At 36.4% G+C, this 27,994-nt stretch overlaps 4 protein-coding genes across 7 annotated transcripts; 2 read left to right on the top strand and 2 right to left on the bottom strand.

The window, feature by feature from the left end:
• The first annotated feature begins 1,719 nt into the window (after nt 1–1,719).
• tspan10 (tetraspanin 10) lies at nt 1,720–7,768 on the top strand. The gene is made up of 3 exons (XM_030142423.1): nt 1,720–1,975; nt 3,631–4,199; nt 6,616–7,768. Exons 1-3 carry the CDS (start codon nt 1,886–1,888, stop codon nt 6,920–6,922), a joined length of 966 nt encoding a protein of 321 aa, XP_029998283.1. The 5' UTR covers nt 1,720–1,885; the 3' UTR covers nt 6,923–7,768.
• Nucleotides 7,769–8,486: 718 nt separating this feature from the next.
• LOC115424930 (retinal cone rhodopsin-sensitive cGMP 3',5'-cyclic phosphodiesterase subunit gamma-like) lies at nt 8,487–10,088 on the bottom strand. The gene is made up of 4 exons (XM_030142330.1): nt 9,997–10,088; nt 9,215–9,413; nt 9,088–9,128; nt 8,487–8,986 (listed from the first exon to the last, which is right to left on the bottom strand). The coding sequence occupies exons 2-4, from the start codon at nt 9,370–9,372 to the stop codon at nt 8,910–8,912; spliced, it is 276 nt and encodes a 91-aa protein (XP_029998190.1). The 5' UTR covers nt 9,373–9,413; nt 9,997–10,088; the 3' UTR covers nt 8,487–8,909.
• A 5,996-nt stretch (nt 10,089–16,084) lies between these two features.
• Nucleotides 16,085–24,422, top strand: ccdc137 (coiled-coil domain containing 137). 2 transcript variants are annotated; one of them, XM_030141611.1, is made up of 7 exons: nt 16,085–16,260; nt 16,440–16,585; nt 17,268–17,493; nt 17,696–17,778; nt 18,622–18,701; nt 18,796–19,032; nt 24,291–24,422. In XM_030141611.1, the coding sequence occupies exons 1-6, from the start codon at nt 16,190–16,192 to the stop codon at nt 18,994–18,996; spliced, it is 807 nt and encodes a 268-aa protein (XP_029997471.1). In that variant the 5' UTR covers nt 16,085–16,189; the 3' UTR covers nt 18,997–19,032; nt 24,291–24,422. The 2 variants fall into 2 exon arrangements, with proteins under 2 accessions (XP_029997471.1, XP_029997469.1); XM_030141609.1 differs by lacking the exon at nt 24,291–24,422 and having other exon boundaries at nt 18,796–19,826.
• LOC115424382 (G-protein coupled receptor family C group 5 member C-like) lies at nt 21,344–27,581 on the bottom strand. 3 transcript variants are annotated; one of them, XM_030141608.1, is made up of 5 exons: nt 27,451–27,571; nt 26,354–26,355; nt 24,306–25,309; nt 22,429–22,529; nt 21,344–22,107 (listed from the first exon to the last, which is right to left on the bottom strand). In XM_030141608.1, the coding sequence occupies exons 3-5, from the start codon at nt 25,282–25,284 to the stop codon at nt 22,021–22,023; spliced, it is 1,167 nt and encodes a 388-aa protein (XP_029997468.1). In that variant the 5' UTR covers nt 25,285–25,309; nt 26,354–26,355; nt 27,451–27,571; the 3' UTR covers nt 21,344–22,020. The 3 variants fall into 3 exon arrangements, with proteins under 3 accessions (XP_029997468.1, XP_029997467.1, XP_029997466.1); XM_030141607.1 differs by lacking the exon at nt 26,354–26,355 and having other exon boundaries at nt 24,306–25,299; nt 27,451–27,581; XM_030141606.1 differs by lacking the exon at nt 26,354–26,355 and having other exon boundaries at nt 27,451–27,580.
• Nucleotides 27,582–27,994: the final 413 nt, after the last annotated feature.

A 27,994-nucleotide genomic window follows, 5' to 3' on the forward strand; every position in this document is an offset into this window, starting at 1 on the left:
GCTGGTGGAAATTTTACACTTTAGAGTTGTATTTTCAGACTCCAAATGACAAAATAACTTCCATTTCATCATCATCATACCAGGACCAGCTGACTGTTCTGTCTGTCTGTCTGTCTGTCTGAGCCAGCCAGCACCTGTAAAGAGAATTCAGGATAAATAGTTCAAGAAAACTCAGGATAAACAACTTGCTTGATAACAATCATCATTCTTCTGGTGTTTTATCTGATTGGTGTCCATGATCTTGGAGTGTTTGAGTATTTAAAGGCAGTATCTTCGTACTAATGGCCATTTCATTTCCAGGAAACTGGAATGAGTGGAAACAATGAACAGCCAGTTATGAGGAAGAAAAGACAGCTACTTGGATTTGCACTGTAACAAATAGCAGGATTAGTGATTAAGTGTAGATGGACAGCTATGAATTTGCTGCAAACTTCTTACAGTGGGTTGAGTTCTTCTTGTTCAGTCAGACTTATTGTTTATCACCACGACGACTTATTCCTTGCTTACATATAAAAACAAAGGCTAGAAATGGTCATTTTTAGCATATATGTGCATACTTACTAACAAGAACATACTTCATATTTCATAAAAATACTGAATTAAAACATATAAACACAAAGAACTATTTTTGAAGAGTCTTCCAAATATTTTTTTCTCTACATTAACCATTCCTGAATGATTTATCAGCATTTATTCTAACATTATCATATACATTTTGCATTTTTAGTAAATATTTTGTGTTCTCATAAATTTAATTTGCAGATCGTGTAGATGTACATAAAAGTTCAGCACAAATTCAAAGGTTATTAAATCAGAATAGAGGAACTTAAGAAAAAGAGACTTTTTAGGCAAATTATATAAAAAGAAGTGTCTGCAACCACTGTCATTAGTCAAACTACATGGGTTTTACTGGTGCATCAGCGGTGCAGAAGATGACGGTGTTTACGTGTTCACTCTGAAGCCTCTTAATGTCCAAATACAACACATTTGAAAAGCTGATATACTGCATTTTACCTGAATTATTCTAACCCTTTATAGAGCACTCACTGAAATACTCTGAAATTCAAAGTTTCAATCTTAGTGCGTTATTGGACATCGTCATCTACCTCCTTGTCAGTTGGCACGACAACACTCTACCTCATCTTGCCATAAAATATCCAAACACCACTTACTAAAAAGTAAACACATGCAATAAAACAACCGTCATAAGGTCATAAACTGACAAAAATGACTCATATTCACTATTTACAGCTTTAAAATGTCTCTAAAATCTCTCTGAATCACTGTATAATGTTAGAAAAACCAACATGCTTCCTGATCTCACTCAGGCATGGGATTGGCACTGAATTTAATGTTTGCAGAAATGACCAAAAACAGTCACTTGCCCGATAAAGGGTTAATCTATTAATAGGATTAGTGGTTCAATAATTATACATTTTAGGTCAGGAGATGCTTTTGGTTTGAAGTTAATCATGTTTATGCACCATGAATAAACGCAACAATTACACTGCCTTGGTGTGAAAAATACTTAATCTACGCTCTGCTCATTTTGCTGACTCTCTTTTTAAGTGTGATAATTATTGAAATCCTTGATGTATCAATGAGCTCAGTGAGCAAACATGACCTCAAGAGTGTCTTGTTGAAATCAGAGCCTTATTCTTCTCGGTGCACACAGAAAACCACCTAATCCCCTCACTGTGACTCTCACATGATGAAGAAATCCCACGCCTCACAGCACTGCAGAACACTACATGACTACACCACATCCACTCACATGCTCCTCTGTTCATACTGTTGCATTTACTCCCCCTATGTTTTACAATACTTTCTGTCATTCACACCATTCTAAAAGCACATTGAAGATAGTCTCACGGTGGTGGACAACATGAAGAAATATTTGATGATAAGAAGGATCCTTTTACCGTGGCAGAGGAGAGACTCTACACAGAATGAGTCCAGTCCGCTCATTCCAAAGGTAAACAGTCATTTTGAACCTTTGTCTTCAGATTACAGTCGCGGAAAAAAATATTAAACCACCCCTTGTTTTCTTCAATTTCTTGTTCATTTTAATGCCTGGTACAACTAAAGGTACATTTACTTGGACAAGTATAATGATAACAACAAAAACAGCTCGTAAGAGTTTAATTTCAGAGCTGATATCTAACCATTTTCCATGTTTTCCTGATAATAAAAATCACTTCAGTTCTTGCATCTATATCTATGGCATTGTACTGAAAAAACAGTGCTTTTAGGCATTCCATGTTTTATTTTCTGTCTGTTTTAGTCACATGATACACACAGGAGTTAGCACTTGATTGCATAACTATTGTTTTTGATGATTTTTGATGGTTTAATAATTTTGGTAACACTTTACTACAAGGTCTAGTTTATAATGCATTAAGCGCACATTCGTAAGACATTATAATGCATTTATAATGCATTATAAAAGTCATTACAACAGTTTATGATCATGTACAACAACTTATACCAAGTTTAAGTATTATAAGTGTAGCATTATGTCTTATAAATTCAGCTTTCATAATGTTTTATGCATCCATACCAAAGCAGTGTGAAGGAATTTAGTTTTTTAGGTGGGGAACTTTTGTTAGGTTTTGTCACTGGTCCCTATAACCATCTATTTTAGGGATTTCATATTAAAAAAAAAAAAAAAAAAAAAAAAAAAAAAAAAGTATGTGTTTGAATTAACAAAGATTTAGAGCTGCCACATTACTTTTTATTTATGTACAAATCAACATGTAACACTTCTATTTACTGTCTCTGTTCTTTTAATGTTTTTTTTTTGTTTTTGCAAAATAAAGAGTAATTAAGAACACTTTGATGTATAATTTTTGATTTACACTTTACTTAGAGCCAGCAGATACTGCTCATACATCATCATACTTGTGTTATAATATACAATTGCTAATAACCTTATACAGCAGGGGTATTCAAATCCGGTCCTCGAGGGCCAGTACCCTGCATGTTTTAGATAATTCCTTCTTCCAGCACACCTGGTTCAATTAATGATCTGCTCATCATCAAGCTCTGCAGAAGCCTGATAATGAGGTAATGGCTTCCAGGTGTGCTGGAGGAGGGAAATATCTAAAACATGCAGGGTACTGGCCCTCGAGGACCGGATTTGAATACCCCTGTTATATAGTGTTGTCACTTTACTAAAAGCTCTCAAAGTCATCCTGTAACTTGTTATTGATGTTTATAAGGCATTATTCAGTTTCAGAAACTACATGTCAGAGCATGTCTTTATAACTGGCTACAGTTATGATGGTTAGAATGTGTTCTGTAACCCAGGACTTGAGATTCACTGACAAACACTGTTGTCACTTTGGTATGGATGTATAAAACATTATGGAAGCTGAATTTATAATACATTATGCCTACACTTGTAATACTTTATTAACCTTGGTATAAGTTGTTGTACATGATCATAAACTGTTGTAATGTCTTTTATAATGCATTATAAATGCATTATAATGTCTTATGAATGTGTGCTTAATGCATTATAAACTAGACCTTCAACTAAAGTGTTACCATCATTTTTTCCGCGACTGTATGCGCTGCCTTGTAATGTGGTGGAGGTGTGATGTAAAGTGCATTCTCCTGTGTCTGAAGGCAGGATCTGGGAAAGGGGATGTTGAAGAGGAAATCACAGAGGAGACAAACAATGGACTGGACAACAACAGCCCTGCATTCACAAGGATCCAACCTCGTTACTCTCTGATGGACTATTTCCTAAAATACCTCCTATTCCTGTGTAACCTGGTCTTCACTGTTCTGGGCCTTGTGATTCTTGGTCTGGGAATGTGGGGCCTCATCAGTAAAGAGTCATTTGCTCAGGAGAAGATTAGCAGTATAGGTACAGACCCAATGCTGGTACTGGTGACCCTGGGCTTTGTGTTGACTATACTTTGTCTGTCAGGATGCGTGGGTTCTTTAAGGGAGAACTGCTGGCTACTCAGGCTGTTCTCCGCTCTGGTGCTGGTGCTCATTTCAGTCCAGGTGCTGGTTGCCATTTTGGCCTATACTCTACAGGATGAGGTCGGAAACTACCTGAGATCAGGGATGTTGGCTGCCATGGTGCGTTACCAGGATGATCTAGATCTGAGATTTATAACGGACGAGATCCAGTCGAATCTGCAGTGTTGTGGAGCAGATAACTACCGTGACTGGGAGATCAACATGTGAGTAGAGTGACTGACTTAGATATGTAAAAGGTCCAATCAACTTTAAAGGGGTTCTATGTAGTAATGATACTGCAAACCCTCAACGTCAGGGGAAGTCATGCATTAGATTCAGATTAAGAAAACTTTATTTATCTCATACGGGCGATTCTTTTGCAGCTTACCACAGACATCAGCCCACATCCAAAGTGCAATGTGACAAACATAAATAAATCAGTGTGCAAATACAAGAACACTGAAAGCAACTATGAATAAATGCATGTAAATAATCAACAATAAATACCAATGCAGACTAAAAGACCCTATTGGTTCTACTAACATTAACAAAAAAAAAAATCTCATATAAAATGACCAGTACATGATCAGTACACACTTAGAACCAAAACCACTAACAAATCAACATTATGGATCCACAGGCTGCATCACTCATTGAATAAAGTATAAAGCTCTTTGTTTACACACATCTTCCTCTAACTGTTGTCTGTTTACCTGCCCAGGGACTGCAGACGCAAATTAACTTTTAGCTAACTCTGGTGCAATCATGTGACTGCACAATGTCCCTGTCAAATAAACAATAAACTAAACTAAACTAAAACTCAGAGCCAGTCATTTTGACAGTTGATGGAATAATCTTTACGTTCTACATCAGCTGATAGTTTACATTATGGTCTGTTAGCTTAGCTCTGGTTTAAGACAGAAAACAGCCTCAGTAAACCCACGAATAACCTCCATTTTTTGTACGGTTTGTGTTAAAGATCTAACAGCAACTTAGCAAAGACAATAACATCACATCATCATAATAACTTTATTCCTTCATAAGCCTCATAATCAAACTCACCCATGAAACACTGTGATTTCATCATCAAACTCCATTTGTTTCATTTTGAGCTGTGTCCAGCGGTGGAAACAATAACAGTGCTTGTAGCTTTTATCACTTTATCACTTTCTATGACTCTTAAAGTTGTTTCTTAGTGGTTTTCATCACATCTGCTCACTTTCTGCCACTTTGGTCAAAGGTCTTGTGGTGTTAGTTTTCCTCACCATGGGAGACCAGCAGAGAAACTCACTACTCCCTCTAGTGGTCGTTCATATCTCTGCAATCCAATACATTGACATCTTTGCTGTAAGTTCAAGGCTCTTTATTCCAACGATACTTTTAGGAAATTACCCCACCCACTGAAGGGGAGGCAAGGGGTGTTGTTTTTGGTTTGGTTTGTCTGTTTGTTTGTTAACACTCAAGCAGCAAAACTACTGGGTGAATTCATACCAGATTGGATTTATGGATTGCCAGTGACCCAGAATAGATGTGGTTACATTTTGGGAAAAATAGGCCAAAGTTCAAATTTTTTATGATTTTTTTTTTTTTTTTTTCTAATTTCCCATTTATTTATAATGGGCGAAATTTTGTGTGTCTGTAGCAGCAAAACTATTTTTTGAATTCATACCGGACTGGGTTTATAGATTGCCAGTGACCCAGAATAGATGCAGTTTCATTTTGGGAAAAGTAGGTCAAAGTTCAAATTTTTTATGAATTTTTTAAAAGCTTTTTTTTCTCTCATTTACTTATAATGAGTGAAATTTCAAATGTCTATAAAAACGTCAGTTTACTTTTCGTTTCAGTTTACTTCAAACTTGGCACATATATAGAGGCAATTGATATGCAGACATCAGCAAACACATAGACAAGATGACATCAACTGGATTGATGCCAAAATAAACTACAATACATGCGATGGGCAGTGTTTGTTGTGCCTGGCACTACTTGTTAACCCTTTCATACATTGTGGTCACTCCAGTGGACAGTTCTTCTCCAGCTGTTCTCTTGTATATTCATAGGTTTTGTTGTTTTAGTTTCATATGAGCCAACACAGTGGACACTTATGCAACATCCCATAATACACTGCAATTCATACCATTACTATAACTTTGCTGTTCTTGATAAACCTGATCTGCAGTAACATGTTTAAGTGTAAATCAGTTGTTATTTGTTAGACAAAAAGAGTTGTTTTTTGCATATTATATGAGGTAATAACTAGCATTAGAGTATGGTAAAATGTGAGAAAACATCAAATTAGCAGCCTTAAAAATGTTTTTATATCATTGTTTTCATGTTACTTTCTGATATTGGGTTTTAAATACATATTTCTTTACTTAAAAAATTAAATGCATGGACATTTTTGTAACTCCATGAAAAAAAAACTCAATCACAATTTTTTTTTTATGCCTAAGGAGGTATAAAAACACTCCAGAAAAAAAATCTTGACTAAGGTTCTCATAATTCATGCATGAAAGGGTTAAAATACAAATTTCAAAGTAGAAATACAACATATAGCTCCTTTAACCTATTGCATTTTCTGAAAAAAGTCATTGTAGTCTGCGGTGGGTTTCTGATTCTGCCAATCGTCTCTTCCCTCAGATATTACAACTGCTCAGCTCCTGGAGTGTTGGCCTGTGGCGTACCTGCTACTTGCTGCGTGGACCCTTTGGAGAACGGCACTGTGTGGAATTCACAGTGTGGTGTAGGAGCCCAGCAGCTGGACGAGTTCACTGCTCAGAGTGTGATCTTCCTGGGAGGCTGTCTGGGGGGAATCTCTCGCTGGGTTGAGCAGCATCAAGGCCTGATTGGGATAGTCAGCATCGTCATACTGGGGGTCCAGATCCTGGCTCTTTTTATCAGTACACGACTACTGGAAAGCATCCAGTGGCACAAAGCTTATAAGTAACATCAGCTGAAGAATGCAAACACATAATGGTATTTATTTTGTACAACACTGACTTTGAACTCCAGCTTTGTGTAAAAGTAACCCAAACCATGACAAAATTTAGACAAATATTCATTTCAAAGAAGCAAATTCTGGTGATTTATGAATTACTTTGAAACACTGGATCCCATTTTTTTTAGCCCACGACTCAAAACATAAATGTAATGTTTCCTTGGAATCCAATTGTACAGAATGACATCTTCAATTATGCATTTTACATCATTTATGTCTTTTATGTCATTTTCTCTTTTCTTTTACATCATTTTCATCTCATCCTCTTTTATATCAGAGGCCTCTACATTTCACATAACTTTGTTAATGCCGACATTTATAAACTCTTAACGCTCATCCAGGAAAATTAGGAAAATAAATTAATGTATCATATTATTATGTATTTTATTTTGACAAATGGCAACCCATTTTGGATCCTGACCCTTTCTGTGGTAAAAGTACTTTTAAAATAATCTGTCATAATCTCTCAATTAACCTTTAAAACTTAGACAGTTGGTTGTGATTGCTGTAAAACCTCATCTACATCTATAGGTCTATAGTTTAACTTGTTTTATATAATTTTACGCTGGTACAAAAAGGTCACTAACTGCTTCATTTGGTGCTGGTTTAAAATTAAAAACTGAAAGGTGATAATTGCAACTGACCATTTGATTAAATATCAATGAACATTTAACTATTAGCTAAATACATGCTAATATACTGCCTGCATCATTTACATATATCTCACTGATTTTCTTTCAGTTTGCATATCCTCAAAAAAGGGACAGTTAAAGTATGATTAGAAGAATTGCTTAATGCTGGGGTGTCAAATTCATTTTAGTTCAGGGGCCACATTAAGCCAAATTTGATCTGAAGTGGGCCAGACCAGTGAAATAATAACAGAATAATATATAAATAATGTCATACTCAACAAACAAAAGTAAAATTATGTGATGAAAATGTTTACATCTACCAACTATCCTTTAAAACAATGTAAATAACAGGAATAAACTAAATGGGAATTTTAGAAAAATTATGTCTCAGTTTATCATTTACATATATAAATTACAATTTACAGATCACAGCGGATCAACAAATACACAAAACATTTAATAACAGGCAAAATATTGACAAACTTGCACTTCAGACATTTCAAAATGCTCATAATTGTTCAGGTTATTCATGTCTTAGTGAAATGATAGTTTGTTTTAGTGGAAATACAGTAAAATGACATGAAAATGTTTATGTTTACAAAGAGAAAAATATGGAGTTGTGAGTATTTGTAGGTTATTATGATAGTATTTTACCGATCTGACCCAACTGAGATTAAATTGGTCTGTATGTAAACCCGAATGAAAATGATTAATATCTTCAGTGTAAATTTTTGTGCTTCACAAATTCATCCCACAGGCCGGATTTGGCCCCTGGACCACATGTTTGAGACCTGTGGCTTAATGTTTCAAATACTATATTGTTTTGGTTTCTCAGTAAACAAATTGATGTAAATTAGGAGAAAATAAAGATTTTCTGGAAGCTGTTTTTACAAAAATACAAGCTTTATTTCGTTGGATTGAACTTGATGCTGACAAATGTTGAACTCACATTTCTTCTGTTAAGCGGTGCTTTAAAGCCCCTAATGTGAGGCGAACTATAAGTTACAGCTCCCGCAGGAAAGAAGAGCACGTTAAGCATCAGGAGATTATGGATATTTAAATGGCAGCTTGAGAGTTTTATGAAAACAGACTCACAACAAACTTACAAAAGAGTTCATGCAAAGAATAGCATCCACTACATTCACTGTCCTAAGCTAATATGATGATCAGTAGAGGTGGATGAGTGTTGAAAAGCTAAAATGTTAAAAGCTGATGGACTTTTAACATTTATTCCCTTTGGCAGAAGAAATAAACTGGTAAAAAAAGAATAGTATAAAATTTTAAAAAAAATCCCACGCAGAATGTCAGATGATGCCATACTGAGCCAACTCGTGCAGCTCTAGATGGCTGTAAGCCTCCCAGGGGCAGATCACGTTGAAGTCTATAAAGAAGGACAGAACAGTTATTAATAGACAGAAAAACCTGTGTTATGTGTTTCATATTTTAATGTTCAAGTCAGCAAACATTATAAAATCTGCTTACCCGTGCCAAGACCTTCCATTCCAGGGATTTCCTCACCAAAGCTGAGAAAGAAGAAAAGATCATCATCCGCAAGTTCTGAAGATTTTTTTTTTAAAAACTCAAATAATTGAATGAATACAGGTCTTACCCAATGACACCCCTCTTGGGCGGCTTGCTCTTGAACTGGCGAGAGTTCCTCTGCTTGAACTTAGGTGGACCTTTGTTTGGTGATCCAGGACAGGTGGGCCTGGTAGGAAATTTGTTTCCTCCTGTTTTAGCCTCAGGTTTGGGCACATCAATATTCATGTCCTTGTAGTTTGAACTGGACTTCGGAACTGGACTGAAGACTGAAGAAGAACATGAATAAATAAAAACTGTAAATACTGTCCATCTGTTTGGATTTCCTTTCCATTACGTTTTGTGTCATTATTAGAAATTGTCATAAAATTAATCATCCACACGCCTACAAACTTATGTTCACACAGTAAAGCCTGTAATCCTAGGCTTACATTAGATATTAACTCTCCATAATGCACAAAGCTTCACTGCACTTTGGTAAGAAGATTACTTTCTCAATGTGCTGAATTGGCTTTACTCTTAAATTAACAAGAGCTCATCAAACTAAAAAAAAAAAAAAATAAGTCTATAATTTTTACAATCAGTATGTACATTCCAAGTATATAGGATAGTATAGCAACAGTCTATAGACTTCTTGGGTTTGTTTGTCTCACCTACAAATAAATAAATAACTGAATAAATAATCACATTATTAGATACATTGTTGATTTTATTATTTAAAACAAATTGTACATTACAGTATTTCTCTATAAATATTATATACCTTACATTGCATATATAATTTGACGTGTATTTAAAATCCTATGTGCATCACATTTAAGGCTGCAGCTAAAGAACAGCAGTTATACTCACCACCTGAGTTGTCAGTATCTCTCAGCTGGAAGCGTTGAGGAGATCAGAGCTGCTGTGGCATGATGGGATGTGTTAGTGAAGCCCTTTTATACCTCAGTCCTGAGAAGATTATGACGTTACCAGACGATGTCCCAGAGCCCTCATCACTTGGACATGCACAAGTCTTTTATTTGGTACAGTACATTACTTTACATCATGGAATGCCTGACAGGTGTCAATCTCTGTCTGCAGACACTGACCTGAGCTGACACCCAAGCCCAAATTAGACATGGTTGGAACAATATGGAACATGTGACGTCAGTAGGAATATCGAAATTTACTTTGATTTGTATTTCATTTTAGCCTTTATGAACACAATATATTTAACCTATAAAGACCCAAACATCCACCATCTACCAAAATCATCCACTGACGTAAACTGTTTAATCCCTGTTGATCCATTAATACATGTCAATAATTGGTGTAAAATACAGTTTGTCATCTTTTCATGGTCATCAGCTATGACCCATTTGGATGTTCAGAGGCTCTATAGTGAATGAGGAAATACTGTCATCTTCTATAACATTGATTCATCAGTAAAACCCATGGAGCTGGATAAATAACAGTGGATGGACACATTTGGTTTATCTTCAGTTAATGATACATTTTGCTGAAAAAGTCACATTTTCTTCAGTTTTCTCCATATTTTATATAATATTCCTCAACTTTACTTTGAGCTTATATGAACATCTGCATGATTAGTAAATTACATACTTGATGTTCACTGAAAAAAAAACCACAAACACATACAGAGAATAATATTAGAACAAATACTGATAAATCACTTAAGGACTGTTAAATATAGAGAAAGATTAATATGGGAACTGCCACAAATGTCACACTGGGTCCTAATGGGTTAATGTATGGTAAGGTTCACTTGATTTTTTGTGTAAATGTACATCCATTTGTCACACATTCAAGAGCTTTCACACTATAATGAACAGTTGGACGTTCAGGGACTGAAGAAACCAAGGAAGTGTTTCAGGACACATTTTGTTCCATTTAACAATGCAACAGTTGGTGAATTTTCTCCACACTTCCTCTGTGAGTCCACCCACCCTCTGTTGCATTGACTGGTTAAAATAAGGTGGATGGATGGATGGATGGATGGATGGATGGATGGATGGATGGATGGATGGACGGATGGATGGATGGACAGATGGACGGACGGATGGATGGACGGACAAATGGACGGACAAATGGACAGACGGATGGATGGATGGATGGATGCACAGACAGATGGACAAATGGACAGACAGACGGATGGATGGATGGGTGGCTGGATGGACAGATGGACGGACAGATGGACAAATAGACAGACGGATGGATGGATGGATGGACGGACGGGCGGACGGACAAATGGACAGACAAACGGATGGATGGATGGATGGATGGATGGACGGACGGGCAGACGGACGAACAGGTAGATGGATGGACGGACGGACAGACAGACGGACGGACGAACGGATGGATGGATGGACGGATGGAGGGACGGACAGACAGACGGACGGAGGGACGAATGGATGGATGGATGAACGGATGGATGGATGGATGGATGGATAGATGGATGGATGGTTGGATGGACAGACGGATGGACAAATGGACAGACAGACGGACAGATGGATGGATGGATGAAGCAAACAGCATCCATTTCATGGGATGCAGTGAAGAGGATCAGTGTCCATAGATTTGCATGTGAAAGCCTTTAATCAAAGCTTTGAGGACAAAAGTTAGCCAGGAAGAACATCAAGATCTGATAATGCATGGCTCAAAGAAAGGCCTTCTTAAAGTTACCATCGAGCACAAATATGTTAAAGTTTTACAATTATTTGGGTTCAGAGCAGATGTCAATGCCCTTATATGTCCATCTTGTCAGTAGTGTTTACATAAGTAATGAGTATGTGGAGTTTATTAATGATTTATGACAGACCTGCAGGAGACAAAGTTAATAACAGAGTCCAGTGTCAATGATGAGTAAAGGGTCAGAATGAGTACCATCGGGTACCATTCATGAGATCACACTGTAAACTAGTATCACTGTTATCGCAGCACAACGTATCACTTACTTATTTTAATCAAGTTGTTGTTGCAAGGCTTCATTTGATGTGATGTTAAATTGCGTCTGAACATGATAGTCCACTCTTCCCTCAGTTTATTATCAGTAATGAAAGGTTTGACTGTCTTGTTTCTATGTGTTTATTAACTGGTGCCTGAGCTGAATATTGCACTTGTGTTTTTTCATTTATTGCCGATTTTGTTAATGATAACTGAATATCTTGTTTGTTTTTGTGTGAACCCTGGGAAGAATAATGAATACTATGTCGATAATTAATGGTTTTCCTGAGTTGATAAATTAATAAGAATTAGAAAGTGGCTGGCTTGAGCCCCAAAAACTGATGTCTCTCCTGGTCGCCAGTTGACATAATACTTCCTTTTGTTACATTAACCCATAAAGACCCAGTACTACTTTTGTGTCAGTTCCCAAATGAATTATTCTCACTATTTAACCTTTCTTAAGTGATTTATCACCATTTATGACAATATTATCCTCTGTATTTTGTGTTTTTTCAGTGAAAATGAGGTATATTCTCATATTTAATTTACTGATCATGGAGATGTTCATAAACTCTCAGAATGAAGTTGTTATAATATCAGAAACAGAGAAAACCAAAGAAAATTGGACTTTTTCAACAAAATCAATCATTAGCTGAACATAAAACAAATGTCTCCATCCACTGTCATTGATCCAACTCCATGGGTTTTACTGGTGAATTGATGTTGTAGAAGATGATGGTGTTTCCACGGTAACTAGGGAGCCTCTGAACGTCCAAATGTGTCATATCTGATGACCATGAAAAGATGACAAACTGCATTTTACACCAATTATTTACATGTATTGATAGGATTAGTGGACCAATTGTTATTAAATCGTTTAGATCAGTAGATGGTTTTGGTCGCCAGTGGCTGTTAGGGTCTTTATGGGCTAAAAGTTTGCCTGGTATTTGTGAATGGAACTCTGTATTGCAGTGCTTGACAAAGGTTTGTCCCATTAATCCTGAGCCCTTCTATATTATAAAAGCCAAATGGCCTCAGTGTGTGTGTGTGTGTGTGTGTGTGTGTGTGTGAGAGAGAGTGTATGTGTGTCTCAGGATTCACACAAAATCTGGAAAGAGCTGACTGCTGCAGTTTGGCATACTTATGTATTTCTGTCCTGAATCATAATGACACCTCTTCACACCATTTGCAGTCACATCATTATTAGCCATAAATTTCCTCCGTTCCAACTTTTTCTTGAATTATCGCAGCGTGAGTGTCAAGAATGGATGCGTATTTACAAACTAGTGCGTTGACCCGTGGGGACCCAAGGGTTATGTGATAATTTTTATTACCTGTTGTGTATGCTGTATGCTGTTGTGTGCATGCTGTACCACATTTGTCCAGCAGTCACCGCCAAAGTGTTCTGGGTATAGCAAAGTGCTTGTAAGTCTATTGTATTCCAAAATAACTGATATCTCCCAAAATATTGGTCCTATCAACTTGCCGTTTTCGCTAGTCTCTTTGTTGACCAAAAATACATAAGTATGCCAAACTGCAGTATTCAGCTCTTTCTGGATTTTGTTTGAATCCCCGGACACACACACATACGCACACACATACACACACGCAGAGGTCACAAGGTTTTCATAATATAGATGAAGTGACAAGACAAAACTTAATATGAAAAAAATGTCACGTTCATACTATCTCTAATGAAATGCAGGTCATAGTACATTTTAATGTTACTGCGTTGTTGTTTTATTTACATTTTCCAGAGTGTTTAAATCATTTTCATTGGGGTTGTATGACAGCAAAGTTAAACGCAGATGTTTGAGAATAACAAAACAAATGTGGGGTGTCCTACAGGAGCTGTTTAAATGTTTTTGTTACGCAACATGCAGTAGGGGGATAGAGCCGTGGGATATGTCAGAATATGTCTCATGTGCTTCAGTATCCTCTGATCATATTATGCAAAGTCAGTTGGCGGAGAATACACCTGCATGAATGGCGGCTGCATTCTCCTTTCATCAGCACTCTCTCAGATTGAATTGTATTATGTCTCACAAGTAATCCCTCCCACCTCCCCACAAGCACACACCCGGTTCATTCATGTGATGGCTAACTCCAGATTGTCTATAATCTATACACATGCACACACACGAGAGGTATAGCGCATGTATGTAACAGACATTTCTATAAAATAATCAGCACCTCATTGGCAAAACCTTGTGACAAGCACATTCACCTTCATGACATTATTTTGAGATGCTTTAGCTCTCTATGCAATAATCCTCCAGGTGCACTGAAAACAATGCAGGCTCAGGAGTGATTATGGTGTTGGAAACATGAATGGAATACTGCATGCTCCATGTCTACTCGCTCAAAGACAAGCTGCTGAATGACTCACGTAGAGTTTCACAGCAGTGGCCACTAATGACTGTGAAGTTTTAACAATTACTGACATTATTTTTGAAGCTGTATCTTGGCTCAAGAGGAATTGGCTAAAAATTGGTAAATGCTGATGAAGTGCAAAAACTGTAAAATGCCCAACGTGATTTGGAACTTCAAATTTCCAGGCATACATTTCTTCAGACATCAACAAATCCAAAGCACTGTGCATCAAATGAATATTTTTATTGCTAATATGTTATTTAAAGTCGACTCTTATTGCCATACTTCAACTTCAATCAAGTTTTGCTAACATTTCTAAAATCTGGCACCAAAGCTGAGACTCAAAACAGCTAAGAAAAGTACACTGCCCTAAAGTTTAGCACTAGCTCAAGGTTCAGTCATTTTGGAATATTAACATGTTATTATATCCTCATGTGTATTGGCTTGATCAAACATTCCTTCAGCTGTATTCTGCATGCATCACTGTTTTTTGCTATGAACTGAAAACTTGATGTCAGAGGTGTTTTTGTTTCTCCACATCAAAGAAACACTATATGGATGAAAATATTAGGACACATCACACCTACAACTTGAAAAACTTCCCATTATTGTTGGTTTGAAATAGTACCATGATAAAAAAAAAAAAAGAATCAGTTTTCATCTATAATTATTGTAATAAATGCCACATTATTTCTAAGTTCAAAAACAATTTTGTCTCCCTGGTTGAGAGCTGAAAAAATGACTTCTGCTTTAACATGATAATTTGTGACCACAATATAAACTATCATTTCAAAATATAAAGGCAGAACATTTAAAACTATTACAGTTATTTAAAAAAAAAAAAAAAAAAAAAAAAAAATATATATATATATATATATATATATATATATATATATATATATATATATATATATATATATATATACCAAGTTAAGTACAATGAAATAAAAATTAACTCATAGGCATTTTGTAATAGTTTTTTTGTTGTATATTGTTAACTTTTTTCCACTGTTTTTTTTTTTTTTTTTTTTTTTTTTTTTTTTTAATCGGCTCTTCACAGCAATGAATATTGTTACACTGTACCGCTTGTGTTCTGCAGTGACAATAAACCTAACTCCATTCTATTCTGAACAAAATATGTCTGTCCAAGTGATGTTTATATCAGTAAAAAATTAAATTATGGCATTTTATATAATTATTTTGTAGCTCAGCTAGCATTTAGCAATGGAAGATCTAAATAAAGTGTGTTTCAATACTTCTTAGTGTGTATGTGGCCATTTACCTACAAGTTACACTGTAAGTAACGGCACCATCTAGTGTTCAAAATAGAAATAACAGCATGGATTTAGCCAATGAGATCAACGTTTTTTTTTTTTCTTCAAAGATCGTCTATAGCATAATGTATTACTCTGGCGCACAATTTAATTTACATTTTTAGGACTCATGTTGTTCGGTTTCTCCTCGCATTTTCAGTTTTCACCACCATAACCGATCTAAAAAACTGTTTCTAATTCAGGGACATAAGCACAAATGAATGCTTTAATCACTACCGCAGCGGAAAATTATACTACAACATGACACAAAAAAATTATGGAGTGAAAGCTCTTCCTACATTTCTTCCTGCTGGCGAGGTCACAGTTCGTAGGTTGAGGTACTCTTCGCTGCCCCACGTGTGTCATTGTTTTGTTAACATAATCGAAATGTGTTGGAAAAAACTACAGTAAAAATGGGGAAGAATAAGAACAACAGTATTTCACAGCCGAGAAACCAGGCTGAGAAAGCCGGGAAACATTTAAGGTAACAGCAGAGGAATCTGTCAGCTAGCTCGTTAGCTTTAGCAGCTAGCTCTTACTAGCTTAAAAGTTAGATTCAGGTTGTATCAAAGTAACATTGGTGTGTTTGCTTTGCAGTTGTAAACAAATTACTGTAAGGTTTGTCTCTGTCTTTCTTTAATGCCATTCTTCAAAATACATCAGCGATAAGAAGCTCGATCGACATGGAAAACCTAAGAAAGCTTCAGAAGACCATCTCAAACACATTCCCTTCAAACTTCGAGAAATAATGAAGAGCAAACAAGAAATGAAGATGGGATCCCGCAAGAAGAAGAAGAAGCTAAAAGAAGGTGAGTATATTCTCTCTGTTAACCCTTTCATGCATGGTGGTCACTACAATGGACAGCTATTCTACAGCTGTTCTCTTATATATTCATGGGTTTAGTTGTTTTAGTTCCATATCAACTAATACAGTGGACACTTATGCATCATCTCATAAACTGCAATTCATACCATTACTGTAACTTTGCTGTTCTTGATTGGTTCTTGAGTGGAAATCAATTGTTAATTGTTATTTTTTGTATATTATCTCCATGAAGTGAGTAATAACTAGTATTAACTAGTATTACTAGTATACTAGTTAATACTAGTATTAACTAGTATTAATACTAGTATTAGTATTATGTTAAAATGTGAAAAAAAACATCAGATTTGCTGCATTAAACATGGTTTCATTTCACTGTTTTCATATCACTTTATGATATTGGGTTTTAAATACATGTTTCTTTGCTTCAAGAATAAAATTCATGGTGTAGCTGAGTGGACATTTTTGTAAATCTATGAAAAATAACCTCAATCTCATTGTTTTTTTCATACCTAAGGAGGAATAAAAACACTAAAAAAAAAAACAAAAAATAAAACTCAACTAAGGTTCTCATAATTCATGCATGAAAGGGTTAAATATGTTAACTTTTCCTTCTCACTTGTGGATATATTTATGTGTTAATGCTGGGAATCTGATCATATTTCCAGCCATTATCTCTAAAAGTAATCAAGAGGGCACAGACCCCGGAGATATACCTGTCCCACAGTTCAAGAGGAGGAAGGATGAAACTGAGAAAGCATACTTGCGACGCATGGACATTGAGACAAAACATGTCCACTTCCTCAGCAAAAACCAAATTGACAGAAAGCCTGAACTGGAATTAAACCAACAAGAAAGTCCTGCACACAAGGGCAAATCTGAGAAAAAGAAAGAGTGAGTACACATTGTCTTACCTGTAAATGTATTGCATGTTTTCCTTCTCTTGTTGGCAAGATAGTAGGATATTTGGGGATAATTAAAATAAATGCATAGTACAAAGTGTTTGCACTGTGTAAAAATTCTAAAAAGCATCAATTTAAAAATATTGAATGATTCTTTGTCTAATACTTGCAATTCATTTGATGTCTCTCTCCAGGCATGATAAGGACAGACTATTGAGAATACACCAGAAAAAGCTTGATAGACAAGAGGCCACAGTGGAAAAAGAAATGTTTGTAGGTAATGCAAGCATGTTTATTTTTCCTCTACAATGTTCATTTGCAATTTGTGCTCCCATTATTCAGTATAAATTAATTAAATGCCAAGTTATGGCTTCGAAAATGCACTCATTACTTATTAGAGCTGCAAAGATTAATCCAGTGTCAACTCATCTTGCACATCCCAGCCAAGCTTGATACTTTGTTATTGTTAGACTTGTGCTGGAGGCAGGTTTAGTGGCATCCACTGTCTGTATGAATGTGAGGAGGCAAGTTGTTTTGGTCAAATGTGTGCATAAGGAAGCATGCTTTGGCATTATAATGACTGAATTCTTATGAAAGAAAATGCCACATAAAGAAATGTGCTTCCAAATTTGCCATTTTTACCATGTAGGTGCAGTTCAGAGTTTTTTTTGGTTTTTTTTTTTCATATATCAAGGGAGACTTTTAAAATGGCAGATGGCAAAGGAGAATATCATAAAACATGTTCTCAGATTACAGCCTCTTAAATATTTTCCAGTTTCTTTACTGAGAGGAGTGAAGAGTCCTCCTCCAGAACATTTGAGGATTTCATCTTGGACTTTATGTTTTTCCACATTTTCAACATTTTACACAAAAAAAAAACTTGTGATGTAATCAAGAAATGTGTCAGTTCAAACCAAATAACAACTACATTAACTGACAGTGAAGGTTGTTAGTTGCAAGCCCTGTTGTGTGCATTGTAATTGTGTCTTTTTAACTTGTGTCTTTTCCATTGTAAAGCACTGTGAATTGCACTGTGTATGAATTATGCTATACAAATAAATTTGCCTTGCCATAATATAAGAAGAAGTTGATTCTAAAAAGTGTGTATTTTATGTTGTAGATGATGTTCCTTTTGGTGAAGTAGCAATGGCCCCTCCTTGTCTAAGTGCCAAACCGAAGAAAGCTCAGGTCAAATCACAGGTAAACATGCCGTAAAGTGGTCATGTGAACTCTGTGGTCTAGACCTCTGAGTAAATGGAAACGTGGTTTCTTTCTTTCTGCTCCATCCTACCAGAAGTCGTCAAAGGATTTGCTTCTCAACTCTCTGCTGGGCCACACAGCAACTTCAGCAGATAAACCCTCCATGGCCAGGCAGAGGATCATGGAGGAGGAGAGGGAGCGAGCAGTGGAGGCTTACCGTCACCTTAAGAAACAGAAACAGCAGCAGCTGGAGGCCAGGACTGCCGGTCTAGAAAAGCTCAAGAACCTCCAGTGATATTTTACATCATGGAAGTTTAATTCAAAAGTGATGGTGAGAAATGGAAATAAATATTAAGGTAACCCTCAGTGGACTGTTGTACATAAGCACTCCAGACTACACTGATGTTTACTACTAGATGGACTTCCTCCTCACCACAGTGTAGCTCACATAAGGACAAACCAAACATTTCCATCCTCAGTGCCACAGTTCAGGTAAGTAATACACAACATCTGGTGGCCACTTAGATGATATAAATGCAAAACATGTAGACATGTGACAGTTTTTGCTTTCTTATCTTTCTGTCTCTGTGTTAATGTGTAATGGAAAGCACTCGTTTTTATTTAAACTATGAATTTGCATTGTCAAAACTGTTTGGACAGCTTGTGTGTAAGAACAAAAACCAGTGAGGTTATCTAATGTCACAAATAAATGGTTTTTTTTTGCTAATATCCACTAGATGGCAGTTGTCCTGTTGAAAGCTGGTATCAAACTGTTGGTACAAAGAGCTTCCAACAACTTAGATTTAACTGAAACATTTTGTATTAACACTGATTCATGATAATCTGTGTAAAATTATCCAGCTTGTATCATAATCAAGCTGGTGTCTACCAAGTGAAGGTATACTGCCACATGAGCACAGTCATGCTATAACATTACTAAACTTTTCTGAGTGTTGAAGCCAAGAATAAATAGGTCATTTCAGCCTTTTTAAATGCAGAACTCTTATTAGAACTTGGCACGGCTATATGCATTTGTAATCCTGTCAAGGTTTACCCCTGGTTCATTCTGGTTATGAACAAGGCCTTTGTTTGTGTACTGAGGATAAATTAAGGTTTATCAAAGTATCCTGGAGTGAAAAAACAGTCTGTGAGATTGTAGCCATTTCTGTATGTTCAGCTTGACCGGCAAAACCCTCTTTTTTTTTTTTTTTTTTTTTTTTTTTGTCTGTTTATCCACCGAGGTTGTCACAGTGACAAGAAAATGCATTAAGTGGGGACAGCTGCCTGTGACTGGTAGTGGTGGTTCCCTTGAGGTGAGCTTAGCCACAGTTGGTCACGTAACCACTCGGTCCATGTGCACAAGACAGCTACTGGTATCACCGAGGGGTTTATGGTTACGGCTAAAGAGACAATGCTTTTGAGTTAAGCTCCAATCACTGACTAGGAATAAAAGTTAATTAAAAAAATTATATATATATATATATATATATATATATATATAATCAGAAAAAATCTAAAATAGCATCTGGAAGGTTTGGAGTATTCTGGAATCCAGTTTCATTAGTTTAATAGGTATTTTTATATGAGATTCATAGGTAAAAGCTGAGGATCTCATTAATCTGGAATTAACTCGCCCTTAAATATCTAATAATTCTTGGTTGCACAAAACAGTCATAAAATAAAATGTCTGAAGAGCCTGTTTTGTTTAAATTTACATGTGTTTTTTCGTTGATGTGTGCTACCTGAGGTTGTTTAACAAGGTGAGATCTCATATCTGCATGTCTTTGCAGCCCTTTGCATCTGTTTTTACATCTCTACGGAAGGTACAAAGGCTACAGACATGTCATATTGAAATCTTTGCGATCGCGTGTGCTCTGTTGTAGTTTTCATGTGTTGACTGATTTCCAGTTTGTGAGCAATTTCCTCCCTGAGAAACTATTCATACAGTTGCTCCTGACAGTACAGCATGGTGGGTGTAATTGGGAGAGAGCCTACTCAGCCTGCTGCTAGGCAGCCTGGCTCACTCATAGACTCTTCAAGTGTGTGTGTGTGTGTCTGACAAATGACATGAGAATAATTTCACCTTGTATTGTAGAAGGGGAGAAGAAATTATAATTGAAAGCAATTTTCTGTGTCTGAATGTGTTTGTGTGAATCTAATCTGCCCCTTACAGTTTTGAGTGTTTCTTTTTAAAGCTGTCCACACACTATAGCATTTAAAAAAAACTGCACTGTGGGAGTGTGTGTGATCATTTTAAGCCCACTCTGCTTCTTATGTAACACACGTGCATACAGAATAGGCCACTGGCAGCCTTTTCTGTGCTGCTGCTGCTGTCAGATAAGGCCGTTTATATCCCCTCAGTGCCACTAAGACTGGTACAGTCCTAAATTCAGATTGGAAAAAAAACATCGCCACAATTTATTCTTGAACTTGGTCTTGTAATATTCCCAAAATAACACTTATTTGTGTGACGGTGTGAGAACCTTCAGCACAGGGCTCCCTGTAGAGCTGTTAAAGCTTATCAGGTCCACATGTAAATACGTGCTCTGTGCTGTGTACATAGTATTCCTTGTGACACTTCCTCTTGCAGTATCCCCCATCTGCCTCTCCTTACAACCCAAAGATAAAACATTAACGCGGGATCTTAGTAACATTTCTAGTTTTAATAAGTTAAAATGAACAATTTTAAATACAATTACACTTTTAATATATTTAAGCCACTACACTCAAACGGCTGTCAGGGGTGGAAATATATTCAGCAGATAAACATATTACAGTCAGCAGATGACAACAACCAGACTAACATTTATAACACAACTGTGCAAATAAGCAGCACGTAACAGCTGAATGAGTGCAGAGCTGTGTTTTAGACACTTTGTGTGGATTTAAGATTCTGTCTGTTTCTTAACTTGGTCAGAAAATTTGACAGTTAAAGGCACTATTTGCTAATATTCAATGTAAATTAACAGCATTGCTTTAAGCACATTTTCCATATGGAAATCTTCATTTTGGTTAAGTATACATTAGCTCCTACATGCAGTCCTAATGAAATGTTGACAGCTTCATAATGATCCCATCTATGACACTCAAATCTATGTAGAGAACATCTAAGTATCACGTGAAGGTTGAAATTTAACAGAAAACCAAATGAGGAAGGATGTAAAATGAGCTGGCTCATATCATTGGAAATTTGCCAGAGTAAACTAGTAACTCTAAGAGTCAAACAAACCCCTGGTTTTTGTAACAACAGCATGTAGGTATCAGTGCAATGTGCTCTCGGTTCATGGCGCAGCCTGCATGTGACAGCTGCTTGAAATGGTTAGGACTCTGCAGGACGAGGCAAGGAGCTGCTACTGCCTATATTTGATGGAGTTGTGGCTCTAGGGATCGTGAAGTCCTGGTCCCTCTGCAAAACAACAAAATAAAGTATTACCATAGATAGATTGGTACTTTATTTATCCTGAGGGAAATTCAAATATTCAGCAGCTTACATATAACAAGAAGACAAAACAGGCAGGTTAGTAACCACACTAAGTTTAGTATATACTCTGAAAAAACCTCTGTACATTACTATAAACAAAACACTTCTAATTTAAAAATCTGCAAAATACTAAATGTATTAAGAGTCAATGCACAGTATTTATAACTTTCAAAGCACAGTGATTTAAAATGATCTAAAGTGATTTAACAGATGCTTTCTGGTTTTAAACAATGTGAACACACTCACCTTAATTAGCCCTTTAGCAATCAGGGCTAATTCTGTGGGCTGGTAAAGGGCACTTCTTAGTCCATTATAGATCCCATATGAAGATACTGGCTTTGTAGGTGCTGGTAAAGAAAAGGGTTGAGAAAGTGTCAGAGTCTCTTCAGCTACATCTGCCCTTTCATTGAAGAATACAGTTTGTAGCAACTAGCATTAAAATACTGTTTGGTCTGTCAACATGTAATAATAAACCTAAAATTGAACACAGTTGTAGTCTACTTGGCTTCTGTGTGTATGAACATGTAAAAGTCAGACATTTGCATTGTCTGACTTTTACCACCGTGACCAGAAAATCATTTTGCTGTTTCCATTTCCCTTTAATTACTTTCCGTAAAGTGGTGGCTGCTGTTTCCAAGTAAACGAGTGATGTAACTTCTTCTTAATATTGGCCAAGGGCACAGCTTTCAGAAAGTAGATCACACTTTTGTCCTAAAAAAGGACATGGTGTCTGAGTAGCACATATTTAGCTTTATCCTATAAGTAGATTGCTGTAGGCTCTGTTGCACACTAATACAAATCAGAAACTCAAAATAGTCGCTATCTCAGGTGAATAAACCCAAAGGAGTGTGTCAGTGAACACAGTATATTGTACACTTCTGACAGAAAAATTACTTCTGTTTTATTCAATAAAACCTGCCACTTATGACAGTTTTTCATATACGGGGACAGCATGTGGAATAGTAACATTGATATAGATTTTTTTGAGCATAAATACAGTGAGCAGATATTTAACTCAAGTACTGTCCTGCTGATTCCTTTTTAGTTTCATTTCAGGGTTTGGCCAAAGGTTGCAGAATACTAGAAGAACTGACGTTACAGCATGTTTTTGTGCAATATATAATGCAAAATACATACAATTTTCACCAGAATGGCTGTATTTGGAAAGTGTTAATGCTTTTAGAATGACAAAAGTTATTTTGTAGGTGATTGGATGTGAATAGAAAACAAAACTATTAATAGGTTAACTGCTGGACTTGCTTTAAAGGGGTCATATTTTGCTAAACCTACTTTTATTAGTCTTTGCTACATTTATTTGTGTATTTGGACCCTAATAGTTCAACAAGTTTGAATTTGAACCCTCCAGGTGCTGCAAAACTATCTTTATATTCATCCTGGCAAAAATCGAGTGGATTTCTACAATCCGTTTCAATTCCTGCTTAATTTGTTACATTTTATAACTAGTTACATCACAACATTTGCACATATAAGGTCAAGACTTCGGACGAACATGTCTCTGAGTACGATATAATTGTTTATCAGCTGCAGATCTTGTAGTAAAAACTGAAAATATGTCCAAACTTTGAGCCGATTATTTAAAATGTTCAGTTGTTGGTTGTATTAATGAACACAAGTGGCTGAACAGGACAGAGAGCACGGCCAACAACCTGGAGGGGGCGGGGCATGATGTGGCTCATTTGCATTTAAAGGGCCAGCTTTTAAATCGACCTTTCTGGTGTCATTACTCAGAAATAGGGTTGAAGATGGACCTGTGGAGTTGAATTAATGAAGAATTCAGACCCAAGCATAGCATTTACAGTTTATGTAGACCACAGGGAAATGTTTTAAAATGCATAATTCCATTAAAAAAGCAAAATATGCATCCAATGTATCCAGTATAATTCTATGAAATTATCAGTGTTTTTTAATTTGCAACTTAAATCTTATTCTTTTATATATTGCTCTGGTTCTTCACTTGTTTTCAACTTGGGGTTAGTTTGCCTTACTTGACCATTGCACATTTTGTCCAGTCCTTCGTTCCCATTTCTATACATGAAGCTGGTTTGTGTTTAATAATTTGGACAACTGGGATTTTTTTTATTCCACAGATTTCCATGCTGTACCTGTTGGAGGTTCTTCCATGGAGAAGGCCTTATTCTCCACATACATGTTCTGTTGAGGTGGCTCTGGCTCCTTAAGGTTGTTGTCATAAACTAAGCTCCTTGCTGGATAGACGTGGTCTCCATCAGGGGGCTGCTCCTGGTCTGGGTCTTCTTGGGTCAGTAAGCAGATTTCAGGGATGGTATAGAAGAAGAGGAACACCCAGGCGTTTGTCACCACAGCTACAGCCAAAGTGGGATCGTCCCAGCTTGGATTTCCTACCACTCGATTTCCGTGGACGTACATGACGATCCATGTAACCCATATAGCCGTAGTGAAGAGACCCGTGACCAGGATGAAGGCTCCATCTTGACGCCACTGCTTGTGCTTGTGTTTGAGCGAGGGCGCGGCCATCAGCACCACGGCCAACAGCAGGGCCATCACATAGATCAGTGCCATGACGAAGTCTTTGTTAGCGATGATGCAGGACACATCAGGGACAACAGGACCTCTGCGTGGGCTCTGGGCCACAGTGATGATGAGCCACTCGGTGTTGATGATAACCTCAACCAGCCACAAACCCAACGCCCCCAGGCACAACATCCAGCTCCTGGGGCCTCGACCACGCCGCTGCAACAGCACAAGCCACAGCCCGTGCATCACCAGGCACGCCAGACACCCAGAGAACAGAACCCCGAAGAGAAACCTCCGGGCAGCACAGGTCGTGGAGTATTTGCCCACAATGAAGGCAAAAGTTAGGGCGAACAGTCCCAGAGTGAAGACCAGAATGCCGGCCTGCAACGCCACCATACCCTTTCTCCTCTTGTTTGTTACAAATGGTAGGGAGCTTATAAGGATGATTAACAGAAGAAATGAAGTCACAACACCAGCAGCAGCTACAGCCTCCACCACAATCCCCCAAACTGTGGTCAGGTCACACAGGTTGTAGTATATGGAGCTGATACTGGGACCGCATCCTCTCGGTGCGCCGGTCGGGTCCATGTCTTCGCCACAAACCTACAGAACACTGCAACCCAAATTAGTATTTAAACATAAGTAAATAAGGTTATAATGAACAATATTATTTCAACAGCCGGTCAATAAAACATAAGCTACTTTAAATGCAACTGTGACAAATAGGTTTCCAGACACTTTGTCACAAAGAGTAATTGAGAGCTTAATACAGCTGATATGAGGCTACAGCAAAGTTACGTACCATTTGCCTCATAGTATAACTGCCTAAGTCATGTTTTTGGCCATACTGTGATATGTGCGTAAAATGAAGCAGCAGTGGTTTTTATTTTGTTTGTTTTTTTTTTTAATCTCTTCTTAAAACCCATCTTTTCTCCTTTGCTTTTGAAACCATGTGAGATGTTTGAATGTATTATTTTTATTCTGTTTTATTTGGTATTGGTTTATTGTTGTTATTTTTTGTTGTTTTTAATTGTACAGCTTTATTATGTTTTTATTAATCTATTGTATTTTGTTCTTATATTTATTCTGTACAGCACTGTTTTTTTTTTTTTTTTGTACAGTTCTATGTGTTTTAATCTACTCTTGTATTTTATTCTTTTATTTTGTTTTATATTTATTCTTCTGTACAGCACTTTGGTCCACTGCGGTTGTTTTAAAGTGCTTTACAAATAAAGTTGGAGTGGATTAGAGTAAAATTTTCCAGATATGACAATTTGGGCAAAAAAATGACTTACTCAATTATGCTACGAGGCTAACGTTATACAAGTCTCTGTATAACACGATATCCTCTTTGTCTGTAGTTATTCTGCAGGGGATTTTAACACAGCTCAGTCTCAGTTTCATCTTATTAAACTGAATTGCAAAGGCATCATTTAACATTTTTCTCGAAACATAATGAGTATTCCTTGTGCAGTAACAGCTCTGTGCTTGTCATTTAATGCTCATATTGTTTTGTGTTTAGAAATGTTTTCTTTTCAGTCCCCATAGTCAACTTTATGATTCCTTTATTAAAAAAAAAAAAGTGGTGTTAACCTGTACTCAGACAAAACTAACAAAATCCAAACTACTGATCTGAAATGTGTAATAACTTTTGAACCACTAATCCTGTAAATACACTGAAATAATTTAGGTAAAATGCAGTTTCTGAGTTTTGTGGGTGCATCTTTCTGTAACACATATTGACCAATAAAACCCTTGTAGTTTTATGAATTACTGGGTGTAGATGCTTGTTTTTATGATTAAGTTAATGATACATGATATAGTCAGCTTTTCAGTTTAGTTTTCTCAGTTTTGATGTACGTTACATAAATATACATACATACATAAAGTTGGCATAATTTAGTTTTTAGACACATCCCTCTTTTTATTCATATTTATACACACCTGTAATCACCTGTGACTAGTAGCAGTGTTTACAGACTGAGTCACAGTTACACTTTATTAAGAATAAATCACATTGTCACAATCATTTTCATGAAAAGAGGCAAAAATATTGTATTCCAACTTTATGGGCAACAACCTTCGCACTTACTCTGAGCTCATCTGAACATTAAATAAAAAAATGTATGCTTTTCATCATTGAAAGAAAAGCAAAAATGCAGAGGACAATTTTTTTTTTTTTTTTTTTGAGTCCTGTATTACTTTTATTATTAAATATATTTTTATTTCACACAAGAGAATCCTCCAGATACAATACAAACATAGTCATACTGGGTCTCATTCTTCCCATCTCCCATCCCTAAAGAAATAAATCAACTAAACACACACAAAAGTAAAAGTTTTCTAAAGAAAAAAGAAAAAAAAAAGTGTATATATACATATATATATATATATATATATATATATATATATATATATATATATATATATATATATATATATATATATAAAATAATAATAAAATAAATTTAAAAAATCATCATCATCCTCACAATAACATTAATAAGGACAATATTAAAGTAAGTGGTGATGAATCACTTAGGAAATGTTAAACTGAGGAAAATTCACTTCACTTTAATGGTCTACTGTGTCATTAAAGAGTCGCTCCTATGCAGTATTGATATACTGATTATTTTATAATGAGAGATGAAACATGCCAATTCCATTTCTGTTTTTTTTCCTGACAATATTTACATGACAACATTACAAACTAGGATTATCACCGGAGTATAAGTGATTTTCCATCGGTCTTACCTGGACCAGGAATCAGCCGTTCAGACAGGTGAGTCTACTGGGTATCTGCTCCGATGAGATTAAAAAAAAAAAAAAAAACAGCCTTTCCAGGAATATATAGATATATGTGCAAAAAAATTATTAGACTCTGGCAGATAGTTTGGCCAGTTCTTTTTTTTTTTTTTTTTTTTTTTTTTGCGCAGTTTGAGTTCACTTTCTAAATCCACAGGTTCTCCGTGGACTGTTCTCCATCCGCCCACTCCCTCCGAGAAGTTACTGAACCATGTTATGATCGACTCTCCTGCAGTCACATCCAAGTAATTATCCTGCAAAGTTATTCTGCAAATACTATCGATTCAGCTCAAACCATCCCGTCCGTTTTTTTTTTTTTTTTTTTTTTTTCCTCCCTCGCCTCTCTGGTGTTTCCAGCTTTGCATATCTATGAGATTAAAACCAGGCCTACTTATTTGGTTCTGGCAGCTTACAGCCAACAAAAGGGCCACTCACCTCAAACATTTCCACTAGTAATCCACAAATATATGTGCTGTGACCTATTTGATAAACA

Source organism: Sphaeramia orbicularis, chromosome 8 (genome assembly GCF_902148855.1).
Source record: "Sphaeramia orbicularis chromosome 8, fSphaOr1.1, whole genome shotgun sequence".
Lineage (NCBI taxonomy): Eukaryota > Metazoa > Chordata > Actinopteri > Kurtiformes > Apogonidae > Sphaeramia > Sphaeramia orbicularis.